Raw genomic sequence first — 23785 nt, 5'->3', positions numbered from 1 at the left:
GTTAAAATGAATATATTACTTAAACTTTTGTTTTTGTTCCAAATGATTCCTGTAAAAATTGATAAAAAATTCTTTGATGACCTAAACTTTCAAATTTCAAGATTTATTTGGAGAAAAAAGAAACCAAGGATTAAATTGCTTCAGGAAGTCAAAATGTACGGGGGTTTTGGTCTTTCTGACTGGATGTTGTATTATCAAGCATCTGTTCTAACTTGGCTAAAAGAATGGATAACTTTGCAAAATAAGAGAATTTTGTATCTTGAAGGTCATGACTTGCAAATGGGTTGGCATGCTTATATGTGGTATGAGAAGGCTAAGTCACATGGGTCTTTTCTGAGTCATTTTATTAGAAGATCATTAATGTCAGTGTGGGAAAAGCTAACATCAAAAGTAGATAATAAACCACTAAGATGGCTTTCACCTATGGAAGTTCTGTATATCCAAATGCATTGAACTTTGAAGGGATCATAAGATATGATGATATCTTGGATAAGGATGGAGGCTGAAACTAGATCAAGAAATACAAGAACAGGGATTTAATATCTCCTGGTGGCATAAGGTGCAGATGCAATCGAGATATGCTAAAGATTGTAGAGTATGGGAGTTTTACAAAGATTTAACAGCATTTGATCAAGTGATGCTTAAAACAGATGAGATAATGATTAAAAGATTATATGATTTTTTTACTTGACAGGAAAATGGAAGGGGAACAGATTAAGGAAACTATGATAACATGGGCACAAAACTTTGGATTTAATGTTGAACTAGAAAAGTGGCAAAAGCTATGGGAGAGAAATATTAAGGTAACATTAGCAACTTCGTATAAAGAAAATTTATATAAAATGTTCTATAGATGGTATTTGTCGTCAAGTCGATTAGCTAAGATGTTTCCAAATATGTCAAATAGATGTTGGAAATGTAAACATAAAGTGGGTACTTTTTATGTGGTGGACCCGTGATAATGTGAAAAAGTATTGGATTAAAATACATAAATGGCTGGAGGAAATACTACAATAACCCTTTGCTTTTAAACCTGAAGTTTTCTTGTTAGGCATCATACTGAAAGATATTAACAGACAGGAAATGTATTTGATGTTACATTTAATCACAGAGGCGAGGATTGCATTTGCTCAATACTGGAAAAGTGAGGAACTACCCACCAATGAACTGATTCTAAGAAAGTTCTGGGCTGCGCAGAAATTGATAGATTGACTTTATCACTGAAGAAAAAAGAAGACGCTGACTTCTATCAAATGTGGGATTTTTTCTATGATTGGCTGGAGAAATGGGACTTGGCATAGATTTAGAGATGCTTTTAAATTATTATAAAGTGCTACATTCAATATGCGAGCAAATTTGGAAAACTCAACAGTGGCCACAGGATTGGAAAAGGTCAGTTTACATTCCGATCCCAAAGAAGGGCAATGCCAAAGAATGTTCAAACTACCGCACCATTGCACTCATTTCACATGCTAGCAAAGTTATGCTCAAAATCCAACAAGCTAGGCTCCAGCAGTATGTGGACTGAGAACTACCAGAAGTACGGGCAGGATTTCGAAGAGGGAGAGGAACTAGAGATCAAATTGCCAACATACGCTGGATCATGGAGAAAGCTAGGGAGTTCCAGAAAAACATCTACTTCTGCTTCATTGACTATGCTAAAGCCTTTGATTGTGTGGATCACAACAAATTGTGGCAAGTTCTTAAAGAGATGGGAGTACCAGACCATCTTGTTTGTGTCTTGAGAAACCTATATGCAGGTCAGGAAGCAACAGTGAGAACTGGGCACGGAACGACTGATTGGTTCAAAATTGAGAAAGGAGTTCGGCAAGGCTGTATACTGTTGCCCTGTCTATTTAACTTATATGCAGAGCACATCATGAGAAAGGCGGGGCTAGATGAATCACCAGTTGGAATTAAGATTGCTGGGAGAAATATCAACAACCTCTGATATGCAGATGATACCACTCTAATGGCAGAAAGTGAAGAGGAGCTAAAGAGCCTTTTGATGCGGGTGAAGAAGGAGAGTGCAAAAGTTGATCTGAAACTCAAAATTAAGAAAACTAAGATCATGGCATCCGGTCCTCTTACTTCCTGGCAAATAGATGGGGAAGAAATGGAGGTAGTGACAAATTTTATTTTCCTGGGCTCCAAGATCACCGCAGATGGGGACTGCAGCCAAGAAATTAACAGATGCTTGCTCCTGGGGAGGAAAGCTATGGCAAATCTAGACAGCATACTAAAAAGCAGAGACATCACCCTGCCAACAAAAGTGCATATAGTCAAGGCTATGGTTTTCCCAGTTGCAATGTATGGCTGTGAAAGCTGGACCATAAGGAAGGCTGAGTGTCAAAGGATTGAGGCCTTTGAATTGTGGTGGTGGAGGAGACTCCTGCGAGTCCCTTGGACCGCAAGATGATCAAACCGGTCAGTCCTAGAGGAGATCGACCCTGACTGCTCTTTAGAAGGCCAGATCCTGAAGATGAAACTCAAATACTTTAGCCACCTAATGAGAAGGAAGGACTCCCTGGAGAAGAACCTAATGCTGGGAACAGTAGATGGCAAACGAAGAAGGGGACGGCAGAGGATGAGGTGGCTAGATGGAGTCACTGAAGCAGTTGGCGTGAGCTTAAGTGGACTCTGGGGGATGGTGGAGGACAGGAAGGCCTGGAGGAATGTTGTCCATGGCGTTGCGATGGGTTGGACATGACTTCGCGAACAACAACAACATTCTTTGCAACATGAGGTATAAATGTGTATCAGCAGCAGCTGCAACCAGAAATTATTACAAGGTGATGCTACCTGAGTTTTCATGTACGTCTGTGAGGGACTTTGGACACAAGGAAAGTATGTGCACAAGCAAGGATATATACTGGTTCAAAGATACCATGAGTTAGAATATGCAACTTATATTTTTAGCTATTATATTGGAAACACAAGTATTGCATGCATGAGTCATTCACATCTATTTTTCTTTCTCCACCTGATCTTAATCTCCAAAGGCACCCTATGTGGCTAAGGAATTGCTACACTGGGTCAATGTCCACAACAGCACAGATCCACATTATCCCACTTCAAGCAACTGCAGTTATTCTCTGAGCATGCTCAAACACCTAACCACAGAAAGATGTCAATGGGGTAGTGAGAGGAAAACATCCCAAAGAAAAATCCCCTGACCCTAACATAACCAAGAGTTAGTATACTTATACCCAACTTTTTGAAATCAGTTATGTTCACCACACATATCTTTCCATTTCTTTCCTTTACATATAATATGGGCAAAGATAATATAACATGAATGTATGCATTCATAACATAACATGAATGTAAGTAAACTTTTGTGCTGCTTTAATCATGGGAGGAAGGTGTTAGTATCTGTACCACAATGCTCATGGTGCACAATTGCTGGGATTCTTACAACTGTAGGAACCACCATAATCACAGAAGTTGGTGAAACAATGTAAACAGGTACTTAACATAATAGTTCCATGTGAAATTGTGGGTTTACACAAACTAAGAGTGCTGCAAAGGATAGGACCTTTCAGAGAGCATTAATTCATAGGGTCACCATAAGTAGAAGGTGACTTGATGGCACATTTTAACAACATGGCATTGTGGACATGGCCTGTTCCATAATGTAATGGGAAAATGGTAGCCCCAGTACATACTGAACTAGTCGTATGGCATACAGTTATGTTACTGAAGAAAATAGGGTATTGAAGAAACCTCACTGAAGAAACCTTTTAAACAGAACCTTACAACATCTTTGTAACAGCAGCATATGGAGTAGCAGAGGTGGCTGATTAGACTATAGGGTATCATAAATATCTGTTCTTCCAAAAACTGATTATAATGAACATCTGGTTATTGAAAACTCTGGAAATATCCCAATAGTGGATCCTTTGAAGTGGGTCAGACTTAAGTTAGTCAAGTTTTTTGATATACTCAGGATTCTCAAACAGTTTAGTTCTTTAAAATTTGAAGTTGACACCTGACTTTAAAGTTAAAGCTTTAAAGTCAGTTCCTAGTGGGATTAGAGACCTACTCTCTCCTTCTGTTTACACATGCACACGCACCCTGCCTCTATTTTGAATTCATTTCTCAAGCTGCTTTTCTTTCTCACAGAATTTTATTTAAATTGAAAAACATTAGGAACAAAAAACTTGAAGCTGCATATTAATATTGCTCAGAATATTGAAATTATTGGAGCTCGTATGCAGACACTTGTTTCCCCTTGATTACAATGCTTGGATTCCAGTTCCAGGAAAAGCTGAATTCCCTATATCCCCAAATCATTATTTGACACAAGTATAATAACATTACTGATTTTGCACCAGTGAGACATTTTAAGGACTCTCAGGTAGAAAGATAAAATAATGGTTTATGTCTCTTAGCAGTTTCCAAATTGGGCTTACACTCAGGAAGCTGCATTTTGAAATTTCTAGGCCATTTTCAGGAGCAGTCCCATACAGTGAATTACAATAGTAGCCTAAGATAGATATCACCAAAGTATTAGTGAAAGTAATTGTATCTTTGAATATCAATTTAGTGCACAACTGTTAAACCAGACAATATTTATCTAAACATGTTCAGGACCCTATTAATATTTGGATATCTTGAAGTAGAACTTAATCCAAACTACTCTGAAGCACTTAACTATTAAGGTATGCTATAACCTTATTAAAAGCAAGCAACTTCTCTAAAAGTTGGTGGGTTGGAACTCCAACACCATAATTACCTTCTTGACTAGATAATAACTTTATTAATTCTTATCCAAGGCATCACAGATTGCAGGCATTTTTTCAAGGAGGTGAAAAGGAGAAATAAACCGGAATACCAACAGTGTAGTCCAAATTGGTTGGCAACCTGTCCCAGTGATTACCTAAACATGTCAAAAAGTGTGGGAGGCAATATTGGATGAGAAGAAGCCTGGGAAGACCATTCCAATGGGCAGGAAGAGCAGTCTTTCAGTACAATTGTCTCTAAAATTAGAACCATTGCAGGTTGTAGCTCTAATTCCTAGTGGCCAGCTCAAAGATACATTATTGTCTCTGTGACTGATCTAAAAGAAAACAAAGAAAATTTCTGCTCTCCTGCAAGAAATTATGCAAGGTATCAACCAGGATGAGTAAAACAATTTTCATTTCCTAAACAGATAAGAAAACTGAAGAGGATTAAGATGTAAAAGATTAGCTTCACCTAAGAGCATTTGTGCAAGCTCATTTAAAAAATAAAATTTGGAACCAGATAGAGGTCCATTAGCCAGGGATTATACAAGTCTTTCTGGTCAGGAGAGTTATACTTTTTCAGTGAACAAGAAATTTAGGGTGGGGAAAACCCCTTGTATATCTTGTTATTAGAAGAAAGTTCTATGGACCTTATTATGGCATGAAGATTTGCAAGGACCCTGTCCTCATTCAAACATCTTGTTCTCATTTGAAGCAACTGGGAGTAACACACACTGGGCTGATTCTCTTGTACAGAACAGAATGTAGCACCCAAATAAAATAGGATAGATGATACCTTATCTGCTAAAGAAGGAGCAAATTTGTTCACTGTAAGCTACAATGGTTGTTAGAGAGCCATCCTTAAAACTTGAAAAACCTCTGCTGTATGGATATTTTAAACATACTGCTTTGTTCTCCTTGTTACTTTCTCAGTACTTCAGAAGATACTACAAAGTAGCATTTTAGTTTCCTTTACATCACAAAATGCTTTATGTTCAAATAGCTTGGATCCTTCATGCCTCAGAATATATTCAGGCCACCCCCCTCATTCTAGCTTCCATATATGAAATAAGAATATGGAAAAGTTAGAGAAAGGGACACATAGTCTTTCCTAGCTCTCCATGTCTCACCTTTCAGAGGTCTGTCAAACCCAAGCCAACTCTCTCCTATAAGTAATATGAAATGTACTAGGCATAAATAGTAGAAAGGCACATATCATATGGAATGTTGGATCTAGATTAGTACTTAGTACAGTTCTCCTTTACTCACTGGGTACTCTAGGCTGCTCTGCAAGGGGATTTCATGGAGAAGGGGGAATTGGGAAAGATTTCATCCATGCCCCCTTTCTCCAGTGGGAATCCTTTGCTGGATCCCAGGGCTTACAGTGAAAGAAATACGTCCTTCCATTCATGCATTCTAACTGATTGTGTATGCTGAGTGCATACCTTTAAATTATTATGAACTGTCCTGAATAAATAAAACAGAAGTCTGCAAAATGAGTCTTCAGAAATGTCTCACTTGCAGAGATGGGAACAGCCTGTACACATTCATGGAATGAAAGCCTACTAGGCCTTTGCAGATGACAAGTTGTGTCAAATGAGAATTGTACAGCTACTGCCATCCACAATCTGCCTGCCCTCATCTGATATTCTGCACAAACTTTAGTGTACATGCTGTATATATGGGTACCCAGCAGAGAATGTCAAATGCATGTGAAGAGGGGGAGATAGGGCCAATGAGTGTGATCATGACTTACCATTTGGGAAGAAGGATAATGGAAAAATGTTTAGCATTCAAGGCATTGTTCATTAATTTACTTTAAATAAAAGAAACAGAGAAAAATAATAGAACTCTCCCAAACACTCAGTCCTCAGCATAAAATACTGAGGAATAACTATAATACTATGAATAAGCAAATCTTGTAGATCACACTTCCCAACCTGGTGTCTTTTCATATGTTATAGACAGACTGCAACTTGTGGAATTCCCAACCAGCATGGGAATTTCAACTCAATACATCTGGAAAGCATCAGGTTGGGGAAGGGCCTTAGAAGTCATTCAGAAAAGTGGTTATCTTGGTCACTAACACAAGTTAGTGAAAATATAACATGTAATACTTTTCTTCAACAAGAAAGCAGTATTTGTCAGATTCAAACTATGGAAAACTGGGGAGTAGGGAGCAGGAGAGTAGTGATATCTCAAATAAATACCAAGTTCTTATCTACCAAAGTGAATGCACAGTGGAACCAACTGGGAATATATGCTGCTACATAGCTATTAGTGGCATTCAGTAGGTGAGTCACATTTACAGGATTGCTGGCCGGGGCATGCTGGGAGTTGTAGGTCATTTTTTCTCTCCAAACTTGCATAGGATTGTACCCTAAAAGCCTCAAAACATGCATGCAATAATTTCTCTTTACTTCCTTTTCTCACATTCCAAGTACATCGAATCAGTAAGTTTTCTTCTCTTTCAAAATTGTCCCTCTGTCCACAACCATTCATTCTCTCACCCTACGTATTTTATGCTTGTTTCTATATATTACTTCTTTCAACCTATATAATTTTCCTAAACCAAAGGCAGACTGTCATTTTTAGGGCTGAGGAAATTGAAAATCTGAGACTGAAATTTCCATTGAGCCATGAATCTCACTTTTTCATGTTTTTTTTTTCCTTGAGAAAATGCTGTAGCTCAGTGGCAGCACATGGAAACAGCTGCAGGTTCAGTTCCTGGCATCTCCATGTAGGACTACCAAAGTCACCTGACTAAAACCCTGGCACACCACTGCTAGCCAGTGCATTTGCCAATTGCCAGGTACAGTATATGCCATTTCCCCCTCACTATGTTCTTATGAGCCAGCCGCTATTTTAGCCTATCCAGCCTTATGGACTTATGTCGTGAGAGATGGAGAGTGTGAACCTTTATTTTCCTCTGAATGGCTCTGAGAAGTGGTGGGGAGCCAGCCTACCACATGGGGGGCCATATGCCAGTTGTAAGAAGAGCCACCGCTTCCCCTGCTGGCAAGTACAAATGGCTATTCACATAGACACTCCACTCCCATCCACACATCTATGCCACAAGGAAAGACAGCAAGTTGGTCCTGGAGAGAAAGGTCACTCTTTTGCCCTTTTCACAGTTTGCTGCCATTGGTGATGGATGTGGCAGTGTAGGAACTGCCTATGAAGGGAGAGGGGAAGCATTTCATCACATTGCAAGGTAAAGCTCTTCTCTCCAGGCTGGTGGTCATACTAAATATCATTTCCCCCTGCCTAAGTAAGGGGACCAGAGGAGAATGGATGAGAAAAAATAGCTGGGGTGGAAATCCCCTTAGGCTGTATTAAGTGTAGGATGAGAGGTGTTCCTGACAGCCTTAGACAGAAAAAAGATTAAACTGATAAAACTAAGTATAAACACCACTTTTATCTTCTGACTGAGTGCTGCTTTCTCTTGTCTTCTCAGTATCTGAACCACATACTTTCAAATATTGCAGAATGCATTGAACAGCAATCCTATGCTTGTTTGTAGAGGAAAAATGTTCACAACATTCCCAACTTTTCCCAGTGAGTTCTGCTATGGAGAATGCTGGGACTTATAAAGCCTTTTTCTGTCTCAACATGGATAGAACTGAGGCCTAACTGTACCTTTTCTTCATTTCAAATCAGGGCCCTGCAGGCATTCCAGGAAGGCAAGGACAGGATCTACTTGGATGCTGCTATCTAACCATTATCTAGTCATTCCTCATTCCACACATTATCATGTTTTTCTCTCAGGGACTCCCTTGTGAGGCAATTCCCTTGCAATCTTGAATAATTCAATCTCTGCTTAGCTCACAAGGAATGCCAGAATCTAAAATACAGCAAAGGTGGTATGAACAAGACACTAGCTCCATTGATGGCATTCTGAGAACGTAGTGCAAATATGTTGTTTTTGTTTTAAAATATACTTATGGAAATAATCTCATATCCTTGCTGAAACATATGGCAATATGCTGTACCCATGTGAGGTCTCTACAGGTTAGCAGCTACAGTCACAACAGTGGGAAACATCCTAGTCAACAAGTGCTGCTCCTATTCTTTGACAATTTGCTCTTCAAATATGAAAACACTAGAAGTAGACATTCACATTAAACACAGTGGCCTCATGAAGATGAGAATCCATAATAGGATAGTTTTAAAAATTGCTTTATTAAGACCCAATACACCTTCACAAGTAGTGACTTCAGGCTGGAAGTTAAGCAGAACAAACTGAAAGACTGGTTAGGTTGGAGCAATTCTGAAGACCGAACATGAAGAAAGAACACTTTGCTGGTTCAGATCTACCTGATCCATCATCCTGTTCACCACTGTGGTAAATCTGATCCCTATGGGAAGCCCATAAGCTTTGCAGAGTGACATTCCTCCTTTCCTCAGAAAAAGCAAGTCTGTAGTTTGGGGTTACTCCTGGATTCACTGTTGCCATTAGAGGCCTAAGCGGCTGCTGCGGTGGAGCATCTGTTACCTGCTTAGGCTGGTATATCAGATACATCCTGTTTTTGACACGGATAGGAAGGCCATAGGAGGATGGCCATAGGATACATAACCTCACATTTATATGGGATTACCTTTGTGCTTGACTGGGAAGCTTCAGTTGATACAGAATGCAGCAGCCAGGAAGCTGGCCGTGCACATATTATACCAGAATGAATGCAATTGCAACGGCTACCAATTAGCTACTGAGCCATAAGGTCTTGCTGTAAGCATATAAAGTCCTGAGCAGTCTGGGACAAGGTTATACACAGTTTACCTGCCCCAGTGCAGACCATTAAAATTGTTGGAAGGGCATTTGCTGGTGGTACCATGCCTGGCATCCCACAGCATCCAGGAAGCAGATCTTCTATGGGCTGGTGCCCAATTTACAGAATGATATTCCCCATCACATTTGTGAGGCAGCTACTGCGTTATGTTTTACATACCATTTAAAGATCCATTTCTTTATCCAGGCACACCCTGAGTGAACATGCTGCCTAGTTCATCTGTTTGTAACTGTGGTGCTCTTTCAACTTGATTTTAATTGATTTGAAGATTTTTATTCAATTTTACGTTAATTTGAGCAATTGTATGTATTTATGTCTATTATAATGTATCTTGTGAGTTCCTTATATGTATTTTTAAATATGTTCAACGATATGGAAGAAAATAAGTACCCCTTTCCCACTGTCCTTTCCAAGCAATGGGGCATGTTATCTCTGACCATCAAAGTTTGTTATTGTGCAAAAGTCTGGCTAAGGTGACTCATGCACTGGTAACCTCATGTTTAGATTATGGCTGTGTGATTTATGTCAAGCTACATACTCAATCTTTCCAAGGGAAAAAACAAATGTCACTATCTTGTGCTTATGGGTTTCTCATAGATGATGGATTTGCCACAGTGGAAAAGATAGATCTGGATTAATCATTGGATAAGATAGGTCTGATTAAGCAGGGTGCTCCTGCTTTTCAGTTTTTGCACCCTGGAATGAAATAAGAGTTATGAAAGCTTAATGAGACTGTGTAAGATACAAAGCAGAATTTTTGTTGGAAGTTGTCTTCCAACAAAGACAGTGTTGAAGACAGTGTTGTCTTCAAACACTGTTGGAAGAAGGAACGGCCATGACTGTACCTCAATGTTTTGGAACCTTAAAAGTCAGCAGCTACTTGAACCTGTTTCTAACAATAAGCAGAACATATAGGTCTCTTCTGAGCCAGACAGCAGCCATAAAAAGAAATGTGACCTGTACATTACCAAAGCTGGAAGTTAAGTTCATAGAGTACACAAAACAAAATGTCAATAGAAGCCATCTTGAATATGATTACTCAATGGTAGGAGGTATAATCCTTCATAGTCAAGTCCTATAATTAGGTAATGGATAGAATAAAAAGAAAGGGCACAAACTGATGCCCCAAATCTGACAAGCACAGGGGCTACTTTCTGGTAAAAGCATTGGAATAACAAAAAGACATATAATGCTCTAACTGGGGCAGTCAGAAAGATTACAAGAATTATATCACATGCTTACAATGGGTTGTATAAAAGCAATCTAGAAGTTGTTTCTTCCAAATGCCCCTTTTATGCATTCTTGGTCAACTGATATAAGATCCCATGTGTTATTCAGCTACAGCAGTGCCAATTGCTTTATCCAATTTTTATTCTGAGGACATTAGCTTCCTTGATGTTACTCTCCTCTCCTCTTGCATAATAATTGGTAGGTCATCAAACTGCACACTCATGCCCTTCCAAAACTTCTCAAAATGTTAGTTCCCAGAAATAACTACATACTAGAGGGCAAGGTGTTGCCTCTGTCTTCCAGATACCTAGATGTTATTGAGAAGGAGAAACAACTAGACATGTGTCTACCATCTGTATATTTAGCATAACATTTAATTCATCCCTTGGATACAAATCCAAAGCTTCATAGACACTAAAGTCACTCAGTTTACTATCAAGTTACAAAGGGAGCCATTGCAGGCTACTTTCCTACATATTTTAAGAACACAGCTCAAAGCAGCTGATCAGTTGGGCAAACTGGGAACTTGAATGGTCTAACTGAGGTGCTTTTCAATTAGGCCATGGTGGGTGATGAAAGTGTCCATAAGTCAACATGGTTGTCAGAGGGACATTGCCCACTGCTGAATCACTGAGGAGCTGCCCCCTGTAAATTTTCTCAACCACCCCTGATTTTTTAAAAGAAAAATATTTTTAAAATAATAAGATGAACTGTGTCCCCTACTTTATGGCAGCACTCTCTCACAAAATCTTTAGGCTTGTAATGCCCCTGGATGTCAGGGCCATGCATATCAACAAATTGTAACTCCTTTCAAACTGCAACATGGCAACAGTTAAAGATAATTAGGATAGGATTGCTGGATTATAAAGTGTCAATGTTAGGAGCAACAAATTTTGGTCTCAGTTTCAGGTGGAGGAAAGGAAGAAGTACAGAATATACCTCCCTTGGGATTCTTGAAATTCCTCCTAGACTGGGTTGGGTCTATGTTTTCATACTCTCAGAAAAGTTTTGCTTACTTCCAGTTACATGGGAGCTGGGGTGCCAGTTTGACCACTGGGGTTCTACAAAGAAATGAGAGGAAAGGATACAAGAGAGCACAGGTGAAAATTGTGATTACTGAAGAATAGCTTACCTTGGGAACTATTTCACTGCAAGCTTCAGCAGCAGTGCTTTGGAAGTAACACATTTCAGCCTGTCAACAGTAAACCAAAGACAATTTCTAACCCGTATTTTGAACTGGTTGTATAAAGACAGACTTTATGTGTGAATGATGCAGCAGAAAGAACTGATAGGAGAAAAGAGGAAAATCGGCAAACCTAACAGCATGAGAAAGGAAAGCATAAGTTGGGCTATGAGGATGAAACATGGGTTTACCCAATGAATGGAGAGTCAGACCAAATACATTTATACCAGCAATTTTCCAAGTATACAAGGACTGCTTTGGTTTTTGACACTAGGTATGTAAGGGTGCAATCCTATGCATATTTAGACAGCAAAAAGTCCTGCATCTCCCAGCATTCCCCAGTCAGTAGGGTCAGCTGGGAATGCTGGGAGTTACAGGACTTTTGTGTCTAAACATGCACAGAATGGTGCTTTAAGTAGCAAGAGAAGGTCATTAAAACTCCTGCAATGTTAAAGTTTTGCTTTTCTTAAACATGCTGATAATAAGGATTATGAGAAGATGTAAGGTCCAGGCAGAATCAAAAAAAGGTTAAGATATTTCTTGAATCCAGCACTTCATTATATTTTGAATATATCACTGACAGAACTTTTCAGTTCTTCAGTGGATAGTATATTGTAAGAAATCCCTTTGCCTTTTATTTAGACATTTACAGTACTTTAGTACTGTAAGAACAAAAGCCTTACCGGGGCCAGTGGGGGATGGGCACCTAAAAACAAGATCCAGTAGAAGACAGTACTGGCACATGAAAGCTTGCCTAAAGAACCAACTTTCATCGTATCCACAGGATATGTTTCTAAGAGCATTGTTTTATTACTAAGTCTACTACTTGGAACAGGCAGGAAGATACATTTGCTGCTGAAAATACTACTGATACTATCCTCATGATAGCAAGCTTTCCCTGTCCCAAGTATGAACTTTGCACAACCTCTCTACCTCTCCCATCTTCATTGCTCTGGGAACGCCACATACTACTATATTCCCTGTTATGCACTGTAGCCTTCCCCAACCTGATACTTTCCCAATCTGCTGGACTACATTTCCTGCTATCTTCAGCAACAGGACCTGAAATTTCCTTCAAAAATGTGTGCTTAAGAGTGGGAGAAAAAACAAAACCAAACCAAAACTGTTTTGCCTTGATTTGGAACTGACAGGCTGACCTCAGTGTATTTATGATAGAATTGATTTCTCTAATGGCATCAACTCTTTTTTTAAAGTATTACTATCTTTGTTTGAGCAACTAACAGGAGACAAGAATTCAGCTCATTTTAGCCTATGGAGATAGAAGCAAGGGTAGAAGTCCAAGAGACTAATTCAAGCCCATTTGTAAGACAATTCACAGGGGGTTTATGAATGGGCCAGTGAAAAGCATTGGACCTGGTTGGTCCAAGAGTACTTCAGCCATGAATTTACTGGGTGCCCTTGATCAAAGCTGTCTTTCATCTTTATACCCCCAGGCTAATAGTGGCATATCACTGCTATAATGATGCATAAGCTATCATTCTCTTTTTGGGGAGTGGAGAATTCCATGGGCACACTGGGCTTCTACGTAGGCATTCTTTTTCTGGGTAGAATAAATGCATGAACAACTGGAGTGCCCCATCCTTGCATATTTCCATTGCCTTTTCCTCAAGGAGTGTGACTTTCTGAAATGGAGATCCTCCTATATCTATGAAGGTTCTCCATGTGATTGACAATCCTGATTTTTCTGGCAGTGTAGTGTACTCCTTGTCCTCATGTATTTATTCTGCAAAGTGAAAATATGCCTTAGTAGGGCTTTTGTTAACAATGGATTATCCTGAATGTGAGTCCTACTTGTAGCAGACCAACTGAAATGAATGGTACTAACACAGAAGTTCCACAGCATAGCAAAACATGGCGTATATAGCATCTGGTCCACACTGAGAAGAATTGGAGTATGTTCCAGTTCTTAAAAAGGCATCCAGAAAAGAAGAGGCATGGCAAAATTCTCCTCCCAATGGGGTGGACACTGCAGAGGATTAGTTCCCCATATGGCAGCTTTTAATCAGGTTGACAGATATGCCTTTGCACAGGTAAAGCTACATGTAGGGACAAAATTCCTTCCATGGGCGATGATCATTATATGTCTGTGTCTGAAAACTGTGTTGTGCCTTCCACTTCCCAAATAAACTCAAGCACACAAATTCAGACTTTTAGAATAATTTCTGCTGACTTGGCACAATATCCTGTTGATTCCTAAAATGATCCTTTGTGATTTCCATGTGAAAGAAAAGCAGTGCAAATAACTCTTTGAAAAGGGGGAAGGGAGTCTTAGTTTCCTGAGTTTCAACAGATGTCATACTTAATTGGTTGCGAAATAAACCAGAGCTATTGTCAGTCAGCTTCCCCAATTTCAGCTGTGCAAATTCTTTCAACCATGTGCACATGTCTCTTATTTCCCCATAAAGGGGTGTGTAAGAGTGTGCATATATGTGCTGAGTATCAAACTTCCCCAAAAGTACAAAGTAATATGCATCATATACATAACCCTTCATATATTATCTGTTGAACAGAAGGCAAGGTTTTAGCTAATGGAACAGTGAGAAATACAACCAAATAGGCCTACATAATGGAATCCTACCAGCAAATAATATGTGTGAGTGACTATATTGGATTTGCAACATTTCCTTTATACTTCAAGTTTTACACCTGTAGCCTTCGATTCCCCTTCACCCCCATCCAGTTTTTCGGGAATTCAGATGATAAATCATTTCTGTATCATTCAGTTTTGATCATCCACAAACTCTCTTGTGCCTTGCCAATACCTGACAAATAAGAGCAAATGGCTAGCAGAACACAAATCTGCATATAGTTAATTATTTTCTAAAAGCAGGCCAGTGACAATGGAGATAAACTGCTACATCATGTGTATTGCCATGTTTAGTCCTCAAAATTAAAGGTCTTTGATCTTTGTGGTGAAAGGCAGCCATTAGTGCATCCCTACTGGAAACACTATTGAAGTCCTAAAATAAGTTTGTTTTAAAGAACACCTCATATAACACTAACAATTAGCACCATATACCATTTTCAAATGCCCAAAGTACTTCATGTAACTATCTTGTTATAATCTTTGCCACTATATTCTAAGGTATTTCCATATTACAGATAGGGGTTTAGACAGAGATGCCTCATCGCTAAGGACACCTCATGAATTCTTGGGTAGATCTGAACCCAGAACTTTTCAGTTTTTAGTTTAGCATTTAGTCACTTGACACAACCATTCTCTAAACAAAATGTGCTTCTCACACAAGCAAGGTCAAATGTGTTCCATTCACCTGTGACAACCAAATTGAGCAATATTTGTTCTTTTAGTTTAGGCATGGAACCCTGGTCCCAAGTGTGGGAGAAAAGAGCTTTAATCCCTAACAAAAATTCAAATTCCCCAACTGCATGACAGAATAATCTGTTCCCGAACACAGAATGTTAAAAGCATACACACAATGCTGAGGAAAAGCAATACTTTTGTTACTCTTAGATCCAGGATCTCTAACACGAAGGGATTTTTAACAGGTCTGACTTTCGGCATATGACCTCTCTTGTTTGTTCATATGTGTTTTCCAAAATATAAAAGTGAAATAGAGTCCCAAGGGCACTGTACTTGAAAGGTTATGAGAGTTAGAGATTTTAACCATGCCTGCCAAATCAGCAGATGGCTTGTGATTATAATTATATGCATCAATAAAACGAATAATCTTACAAAATTTGAATTTCTACTAAAGTAAGGGATTTAATAAGCAGATGCAACAGAATGCATTTTCTTTAACCCTTTTTTGCTGAGAGTGATGGTTCACATACAGAGCAGATAAAGCTCTGTTAAGCAACTTCTCCACAAACTTGAACATTTAGCTGGAGTGATATTTTGATAGATAATTATTTTGCTTTCACACAGTCAAGAATATACATTGAGCTATTTCATTATCTTTGCTTCCTAAAGTACAGAAATGTCAGTTTTACAAAAGACATGATCATTTGGACAAAAACTGCTAAAAGTAGCATATTCTGATTATTACAATATTGACATGAAATTTCATTCAGCACTTTTTAATTGCATGCAAGGGTATTGGAAATGTATACATTTTCTGATATTGTGCTGATGTTAGTACACAACTTAAACATGTAACAGGAGATTGGCATGCATAGCTCCAATAGATTAAAGGCAATACATTCTATATTCAGTTAAGGTTGTATTTTCTGCACACATGTTTGAGAGGAAGCTTAATTTAAGTTCCAGAAGACTTACTTCTGAGTAAACATGTTTAGGAACAGGCTTCAGGAAACAACTGCAAAATAGCACATTAAGATTAAATTGCTGGGCTATTTTTACAAGCACAAATTTCATATTTAGGAAAAAGAGCAATTTTGTTGGCAAATGGATTTATATCTTCATACTATAATTAAGGGACAAGCAAGTGTCACCAAAGAACAATTTTATTCAGTATTGTGAAAACATAGTCTCCTTTGGAGATCAGTCCATTTAAATGCTTGATTGTCTTTGGACACTGTAAATATCCATTAGTGGCTATAGATAAATCTTTTGAAAGTGAAAACTATTTTTTGCAGTATCATATATCTGAGGTTGGTAAGGTAAATATGTCTTTGATCACTTTTTCAGTGGATTTTTTCTCCAAAAACTTGAAAATAAACAGAACCAGTACTCTGTATCATGTAAATCCTTCTTAGTGCAAGGATTATTGACCTGATAGTCTATAAAAGTGTCTTTGGAACCATTAACATTTTGTTCTGCCAATCCAGCTGCTTCACATGTATCTAGAAAATGGAGTGGGGGTGGGGTCAGGGTCAGTTTTACATAGCTGATTTATGGGAATACATCTCTTGTTGCATTATGAAAAAAAGGATAACATTCATGATTAACTGTAAGCAGCTCTAGAAGACATAGGGTTCAATCCAGACTTAGTGGTATTTTGCATAGACCCACTGAAATCAAAGCTACAAGTAAATTACGATTAATTTAAGTCCCATAACTCTCAATAGGCATAGTCCAAGCATGAGTAAACCTGGATCCAACTCATAAACTTTTCAGAGTCATAAACTTGTAAGCAAAACAACCTGAATAATGATTCTGTGAAGTATTATGGCACAATAAAATGAAAATATGTTTGACTCCAAAAAACTTACAGAAACTCTTAGCAGAATTATTTCAATCCACTCATTTAATAGAGCAAAGATAAGCTTGAATGCTGGGCCGAAAGCAACAGAAGGATTCAATAGGCACAAATGCCAAGTCCTCTACCTAAGAAAAAGAAACCAAAGGCATCGATACTTGATAGGGATTACGTGGCTCAACAGTACTGCATAAGAAAAAAGACCTTCAAGTTATTGTGGACAACAGGCTAAATATAAGCCAACAATACAAAGTAGCTGCAAAAAGGGCAAATGCTATTAACAGAAGTATCACTTCCAAATCATGAGAAGTTCTACTTCCCCTATACTCAACACTACTCAGACCTCTCCCAGAATACTGTGTCCAGTTCTGGGCACCACAGTTTAAGAAAGATGCAGAAAACTGAAAATGGATCAGAGGATGAAAACAAAGATGACCCAGGGTTTGAAAACATGCCCTGTGAGGAGAGACTGAGAGAACTGGGTATGTTTAGCCTTGAGAAGATATGATAGCACTCTACAAGTACCTGAAGGACAAAGAGGCATGACAAAATTGCTTCTCATTCATCCCACAGTGTACATCAGGGAATAATGAACACAAGTTTCAGCAAGTCAAATTCAGACTAGATATGAGAAAAAGTTTTCTGTCAGAGTGATATGACTGTGGAACCAATTGCCTAAAGAGGCCATGGGCTCTCCCAAACATTCAAAAAGAAACTGGAGAGTCATCTGAGTGGGAATGGTTTAAACTGGTGCCCTGCAACAGCAGGCAGTTGGACCCATTGGCTTCTTGGCCCCTTTCAATTCTACTGTTCTATGATTCTATGGGCATCATTTCTTGAAGCTCGGGATACCTGCATTTTTCAGATTTGTTTACACTATTTCTGCTAACAAACCAAGAGTTAACAACATAAAGAACTGGGAAAAAGTTAACTTTTGACAATATACTTTAGAAAGAATTATAAACCTATAAATTCCCCATAAATGCCAAAATGTAGGCCACTACCTTACATTATGTCTTTGTATTTGTTTATCCAGCCCAGTATTTTCTTTTCAGATTAGCAGTAGCTCTCCACATTTTCAGGTAGAACTTTTCCCATCACCTGCTACCTGTAGATGCTAGGAATGGGTTATGTTTTCAGACTGTTGAGGATAGGAACTGTAAGATTAATTTTACAAACATTTTCCATTAAAGTTTTTCAACTTCAGTGCTATTTTTTGTGTTTTTGAAATCATCACAAAAATCATTATTCACCCAGTTATGGGAACAGAAACCTGCCTCCAGAGCTGCTCTTGCTTTACTCATCCAATGCAAACTCTGAGATCTAGATTTCAAATTGCAGCACCTGGCATTTGGTGCATGATGGGTCACTACATAGGTTACAAAGTGTGTCTCAGTCTAGGAAACAGCCGCACATAGTTGCCTTGTTAAAGTTGATTCTAGAAAAAATGGACACAGTACTGGTCACCTTTTGGTTTCTGAAATCAGAAGACCATTCAGTTCCAATATTAGAATAAAGTAAGTTCATAGGATTTAAGACAGAAAATAAAAAGGTAAAGTGAACTCAGTCACTACTCTTGGCCAAGATGGGCTTCTTCCTGACAGACTGCATGTACAGCACCATTTCTTGACCCAAATATAAAGTGATAAATACGGCTGGCATAGACAACACATGCAACAGCTATTCCTGCTTGGAATACAGACCTCCTTATGACAAGTGTGTGTAGTGGAGCAAACTTGTGGAAATGCAGAGCGCTTTTAAAAAACTCTTAGAGAGTCAGACAGATATATTATTTCTAGACAAATACTGAATGCATAATACTTTTGATGCATTGCAAAATGCATTTTTATGCCTTTGAACAAGAACATGTTCATCATGACCATCTGAAAAAATGTACAGGTATGCAGACTTAGCAAATCTAAGGAACAACCATTGTAGCTCCATTAATAACACAAATCTATGTCTGTCTGCTCAGAAGTACATCTCTAATAGAGCTTACTCCCAAGTTAGTGTGCACAGGATTACTACCTAAGATACAAAAACAGTATGGTAAAAACCACTTGATGGTGCTATGAAATTTCCTCATGAATTTTCACACCTGTTGGTAAAACTCCCTCAAACTTGGAGAGTTTTTATCACTCAAGATAAATTAGGAAGGTTCAGTTTAGGCAGAAACTTTATATGCTCTGATGAATTTAATATGACATATTATATAAAATTAAGTTCCTAAAATGGAAATATTATTATTATTACTATTATCATTGGTAGCAGTTAACAGTTGTATTCCATATTTTATGGAATTTAAACATGCATGTTGCTGAGGTACAAAACACCCAAGAACATATGGTAAAATCATAATTAACAACATGAACTTGTTCACACTCTTCTTACTCAGCTGTCCAAGCAGAATAAATTGAAGGTGTAAAGTACAGTTGTGGATGAATAACCTGGTACTTTCCATGTGTGGATTACTAATCATGCTATCAACACTGTTAATAATTTAATTTTTAAAATATTCTATGGATAATATTAATTCAGAGGAATTAATCTATGACATATGTTGCACACATAAATAATACTTTCTTTTTTTAACCTGTGTTAAAATCCTTATTGCCTTTAGTATGGTTTGAATTGGACCTTTATGTTTCACTAATAAGTGCCTGTAAGTAGTTGGAAGTACATTCTGTTGAAATCAGTGGCACTTCCATCCAAGCAAATGTGTTTAAGATAAAGTTTTGTCAGTAGAATAGGAAAAGTTTGATGAAATAATCTGATCATTCTAACATTGGTTTGCAAAACACATGTACAAGCTTCATTATTGCATCTGAATGACAAACACAGATAATGGAATGCGGTGGCTCAAGAGCAGCCTCTGGACTTTATATTTTAACTGTTTATCAAAGGCAAATAGATTGTCGTTTTTGTTTCTAACAACATATTTTAGTAATTTTAGCATAAAGCATGAGATTTGTCTGAGTATTTTGTAACAGTTACTTGAAATTTATTCCGTTATTTCCCGTTCCTGTACTTTTGAAGATGAAGCCAGTAGAAAATATTACAGGTGTGCAAGCAAGACTTTCTTGCAACTTCCTGTTGCCATTTTTTTCAGAAAGAAAAAAAGGAGAAGTCTATGGATGGGATTCTTTGATCTGCTAAGTTCAGTCGACACTACTTCACATTAAAACAACACATACATAGGCAAACAGATAAGAATAGCAGTTGTTTTTACACTGTACACTAAAAAAAAACAGAAGAAAATATTGGTGCTTCCAATATAACCAATACATCATCATTATTTTATGTTCAACAAAAAGCTGGTTGAGAAAGGATTGGAGAAATACACCATAATTTCATACTCTGGCTTCTTTATGAATTTCCAAGATGATAACAAGCTTCAGTTCTGTACACATGGTTCTAAATGCCATGTCATTTATTCAAGGGAATAAGCATCTGGCAAGTCGACTGAAATTTGAAATTAATACACAGTTATTTCTAACATGTATTTTAAAAAGTTGGCTTTGCAAACAGCCAGAAAGGAGTAGCTGCTTAGTAAAGTTGAAGTTCAGCTGGAGTGGCAGTTGCTGCATTCAGATAGTATGAAGAATGCATTTCTCCCTATAGCATCCGCACCATGTTAAGTTCGCTGAGCATCCCGTTAGGCTTTCCTTAAGCAAGTCAAAACTTTTGTAAAGATGACACAGAGAGAAAAAGGCACCTATTCCAAAAGACACCCCCCCTGTTCTGAAGTGACACAAAAGCAATCCCTTCATTTTGACCTACTTGTCCAAAATGGACTTTCAAGCCCATGGTGAGGCTAAGATTTTTCTCTACTTTTTCCCCAGGGCATAATTGTCAGACTGACTTACCGTGTGCCTTTTAGCCTTTGTTCTGCCTCTCGCACTGACATCAGGGAAGCAGTGATGTAGAATAAAGCAGGGGTGGGCTAGGTTAGTCCAGTGTTTGTGTCGTTGTGTGGTGTGCAGGGACACTCTGTGATACTCTAGTGAGCTGCTAAGCTTTTTTTGTAGGCTTTGTGTCATTTACTTAACGACCAATCTCATTAGCTGCCAGGGTACAATGGGCTGATGCATTTTCTATGTACATACTCTACACAGTGACCCTCAAGGTTGCCGAAGGTCTATTTAATCAGTCCGATGCTGAATATATTTGCAGTAAATCACAAAAAAGAGAGAGAGAGAGAGAGAGAGAGAGAGAGAGAGAGAGAGAGAGAGAGAGAGCACAGAGGTATCTCATGAGGCTTTAATGCTTCTTGGGAGCTTGCTGAAGGGAAGAGGCAGCCGATTTAAACACAAACAATGGGGAAGAATGGAATGGGACAGTCAGAAGGGTTTGCACTGGTGACCTTTAATAATTGCAGTAACTTTCAAGACCCTGCATGTTTCTGCAGTTGATTGTTATTATTTCCTCTACCCAGTTCATGCTTCAGTGTAATCACATTATCGTACTGAAATCCCTTTAAACAACAGCAAAACAGCATGATGAACAGTCTTTCACAGGTTGGCAAAGGTGTGTGGTGGTTGTTGTTTTTTCTCTTTCCAGGCAACCTCAGAGTTGGCATCCATGTATTTCTGCCCTCTCTTCAGTTACAAGGCATAAACCCTTTTAACTCCTATGAAAAATGAAATGCTGAAAAGCCCTCTGAATGACGACAGCTGTCCATAAGTATCAGGGAGAGTTCTATTGTCCAACTTGTCCCTGGATAAAATGAATACTTTACAGCAGAGGCTGTTCAGCTTGGCTAAAGAGTATGGGGAGAAGGGGAGGAGGTCACTGGAGATTTCGCACACTAATTTAATCTGGGAAAAGGACAGGCACTGCATCTCACTTGAGCAGACTGGCGGCAATCTGGGCTCTCACAGAACTATCTCCTTTTGCCTGTGCTCTATTTATTCCTTATCTCTGTTTACCAACCGCTAGGTCCCTTTCATTCACACCACGAGGCCGTTCTCCTACTATCAGTCAGCAGCTGACACTGTGGAAGAGCCTCAAAGGCAAAAAAAGGGGATCAAAACTAAACCAAAGCTGTATAAACAATGCAGCAGCAGAAGTAAATGCATAAATCCTAATTCTTAACCCAACCCACAGGGTGCGAACAGAACCTTTATAGTAAATCCAACAAACCCACCACAGCGAGCTATGGGCTACAGAGGAAACAGGGAAAGCCAAATATCATTCATGAAATCATCATCCCAGCAGAAGCCCTTACAAATGCACACATTTTACATGCTCAACATGGCATATTTTATAATTGCTGGATGTTCAAACTTTTATCACTCAATGCATTCAGCACTCACATTCATCCTAATAGTAACCTTTGCCTATCTAGCTATGATTAAAAGTAACAAAGTTAAGGAAAACTGAGAGGTTTTTAGGGAGGTTTCAAAGTTTGGACAACTTTTCACTTGCTGCTCTGTTTTAAGCATAGATATAAGAGAACATCAGAGATAGACAAACTGTTTGCCTTGAACAGTGATTTATCTCTTTTCTCTTTGTTTCTTCTCACCTCTTATAGGAATTTTTGCTTAAATCAGTAATTTAAACGTACTTGTTAAAGTAAGTATAACTAAGAAATAGATTTACTTCTTGTACTACAGATACACTACCACCAACAAAAAGTTGCTTAATTGTAATATGGCTGCTGTAAAACTTCTTTATATATGGAAAGAGTGGAGGGTACAAAGTAGGAAATAAATCCCCCCTTTTTCTTTGTACAGTACACATCTGACAAGAATGTCTTTCAACTTAGTTTTCCAAATGACTTCCACATGACTCCTTACTCCTGAATATGGATTCTGTATGTTCAGTTTTGATTTCAAGTAGTGAAGAAGATCAACCACTTTGAGTGGATATGGATACTAGCTCATAGCCCCTTCAGATGGCTTACTTTTATGCAGAGTTAACCTTAAATTTGTTTCAGAGAATAATATCAGATTTTCAAATAATAAATAATGACGTTATAATATAGGAACATGGAATGCGAGGCTTTTAGATTGAGAACAACAACAATAATCCAATAGCTACTTTAAAAATGAAAATAGTAGTTTACATCATACAAAACATGTTAGATACATTTTCAGGATTGTTGGAGAAATAGTGAGAAAATATTGCTCATTATCAAAGATGATCTATTATGCCAAATTTCAGTTTTGATTTCCACCTATATGCATTATGAGCAATGAAGTCTTTACTACTTGGATCCCTTTTTTCCAAATGAATTAATGAATTAAATTTATCCTTTCACCAGCTGCTAGGCAGCAGATGGAACCATTTCTGAAGCCTTGTTGAATTCAATCCATAAAACTCATTTCCTAGGATTAGCAGTCCAAAGTTTCTTTTAATGTTTATATACCACTTGGGATTTAAATTTCCTGATGCTAAACTTTCAGTTTAATAATTATTCCCTCCTCCCAATGCTACTTTAATATCAAACAAAGTTTAGAGAAATACTGTACTTCTATCAAAATATGGTGGGTCACATAAGGACAAGCTTTCTTTTAAGAGTAATCAGGTAAAATGAGAGCTTTGTTGTTTACATTGTCCTAGTATCATAGAAACCATTTATCATAGAGTCAGACATTAATTCCAGCTGGAAGGTTTGCAGATTACAGTTAACTTTGGTAGAAAAAGTACTTAGAAGTTCATTTAGAACTCTATCATAGTGTACAGCCAAGAGCAGAGAAGAATTCTCTTCCT

General features: G+C 38.2%; 1 protein-coding gene across 1 annotated transcript in view; it reads right to left on the bottom strand.

The window, feature by feature from the left end:
• ST18 (ST18 C2H2C-type zinc finger transcription factor) overlaps window positions 1-21111 on the bottom strand; it is a 149716-nt gene extending 128605 nt beyond the window's left edge. Inside the window, exon 1 of the mRNA XM_044424131.1 lies at window positions 20938-21111. Coding sequence (XP_044280066.1) covers window positions 20938-21111 — 174 coding nt within the window. The remainder of the gene's footprint in view (window positions 1-20937) is intronic.
• Between the last annotated feature and the right edge of the window lie 2674 nt (window positions 21112-23785).

This window comes from Varanus komodoensis, unplaced genomic scaffold, assembly GCF_004798865.1.
Source record: "Varanus komodoensis strain SLA01 unplaced genomic scaffold, ASM479886v1 scaffold14_1, whole genome shotgun sequence".
NCBI lineage: Eukaryota > Metazoa > Chordata > Lepidosauria > Squamata > Varanidae > Varanus > Varanus komodoensis.
This window is presented reverse-complemented; position numbering and strand designations above follow the sequence as displayed.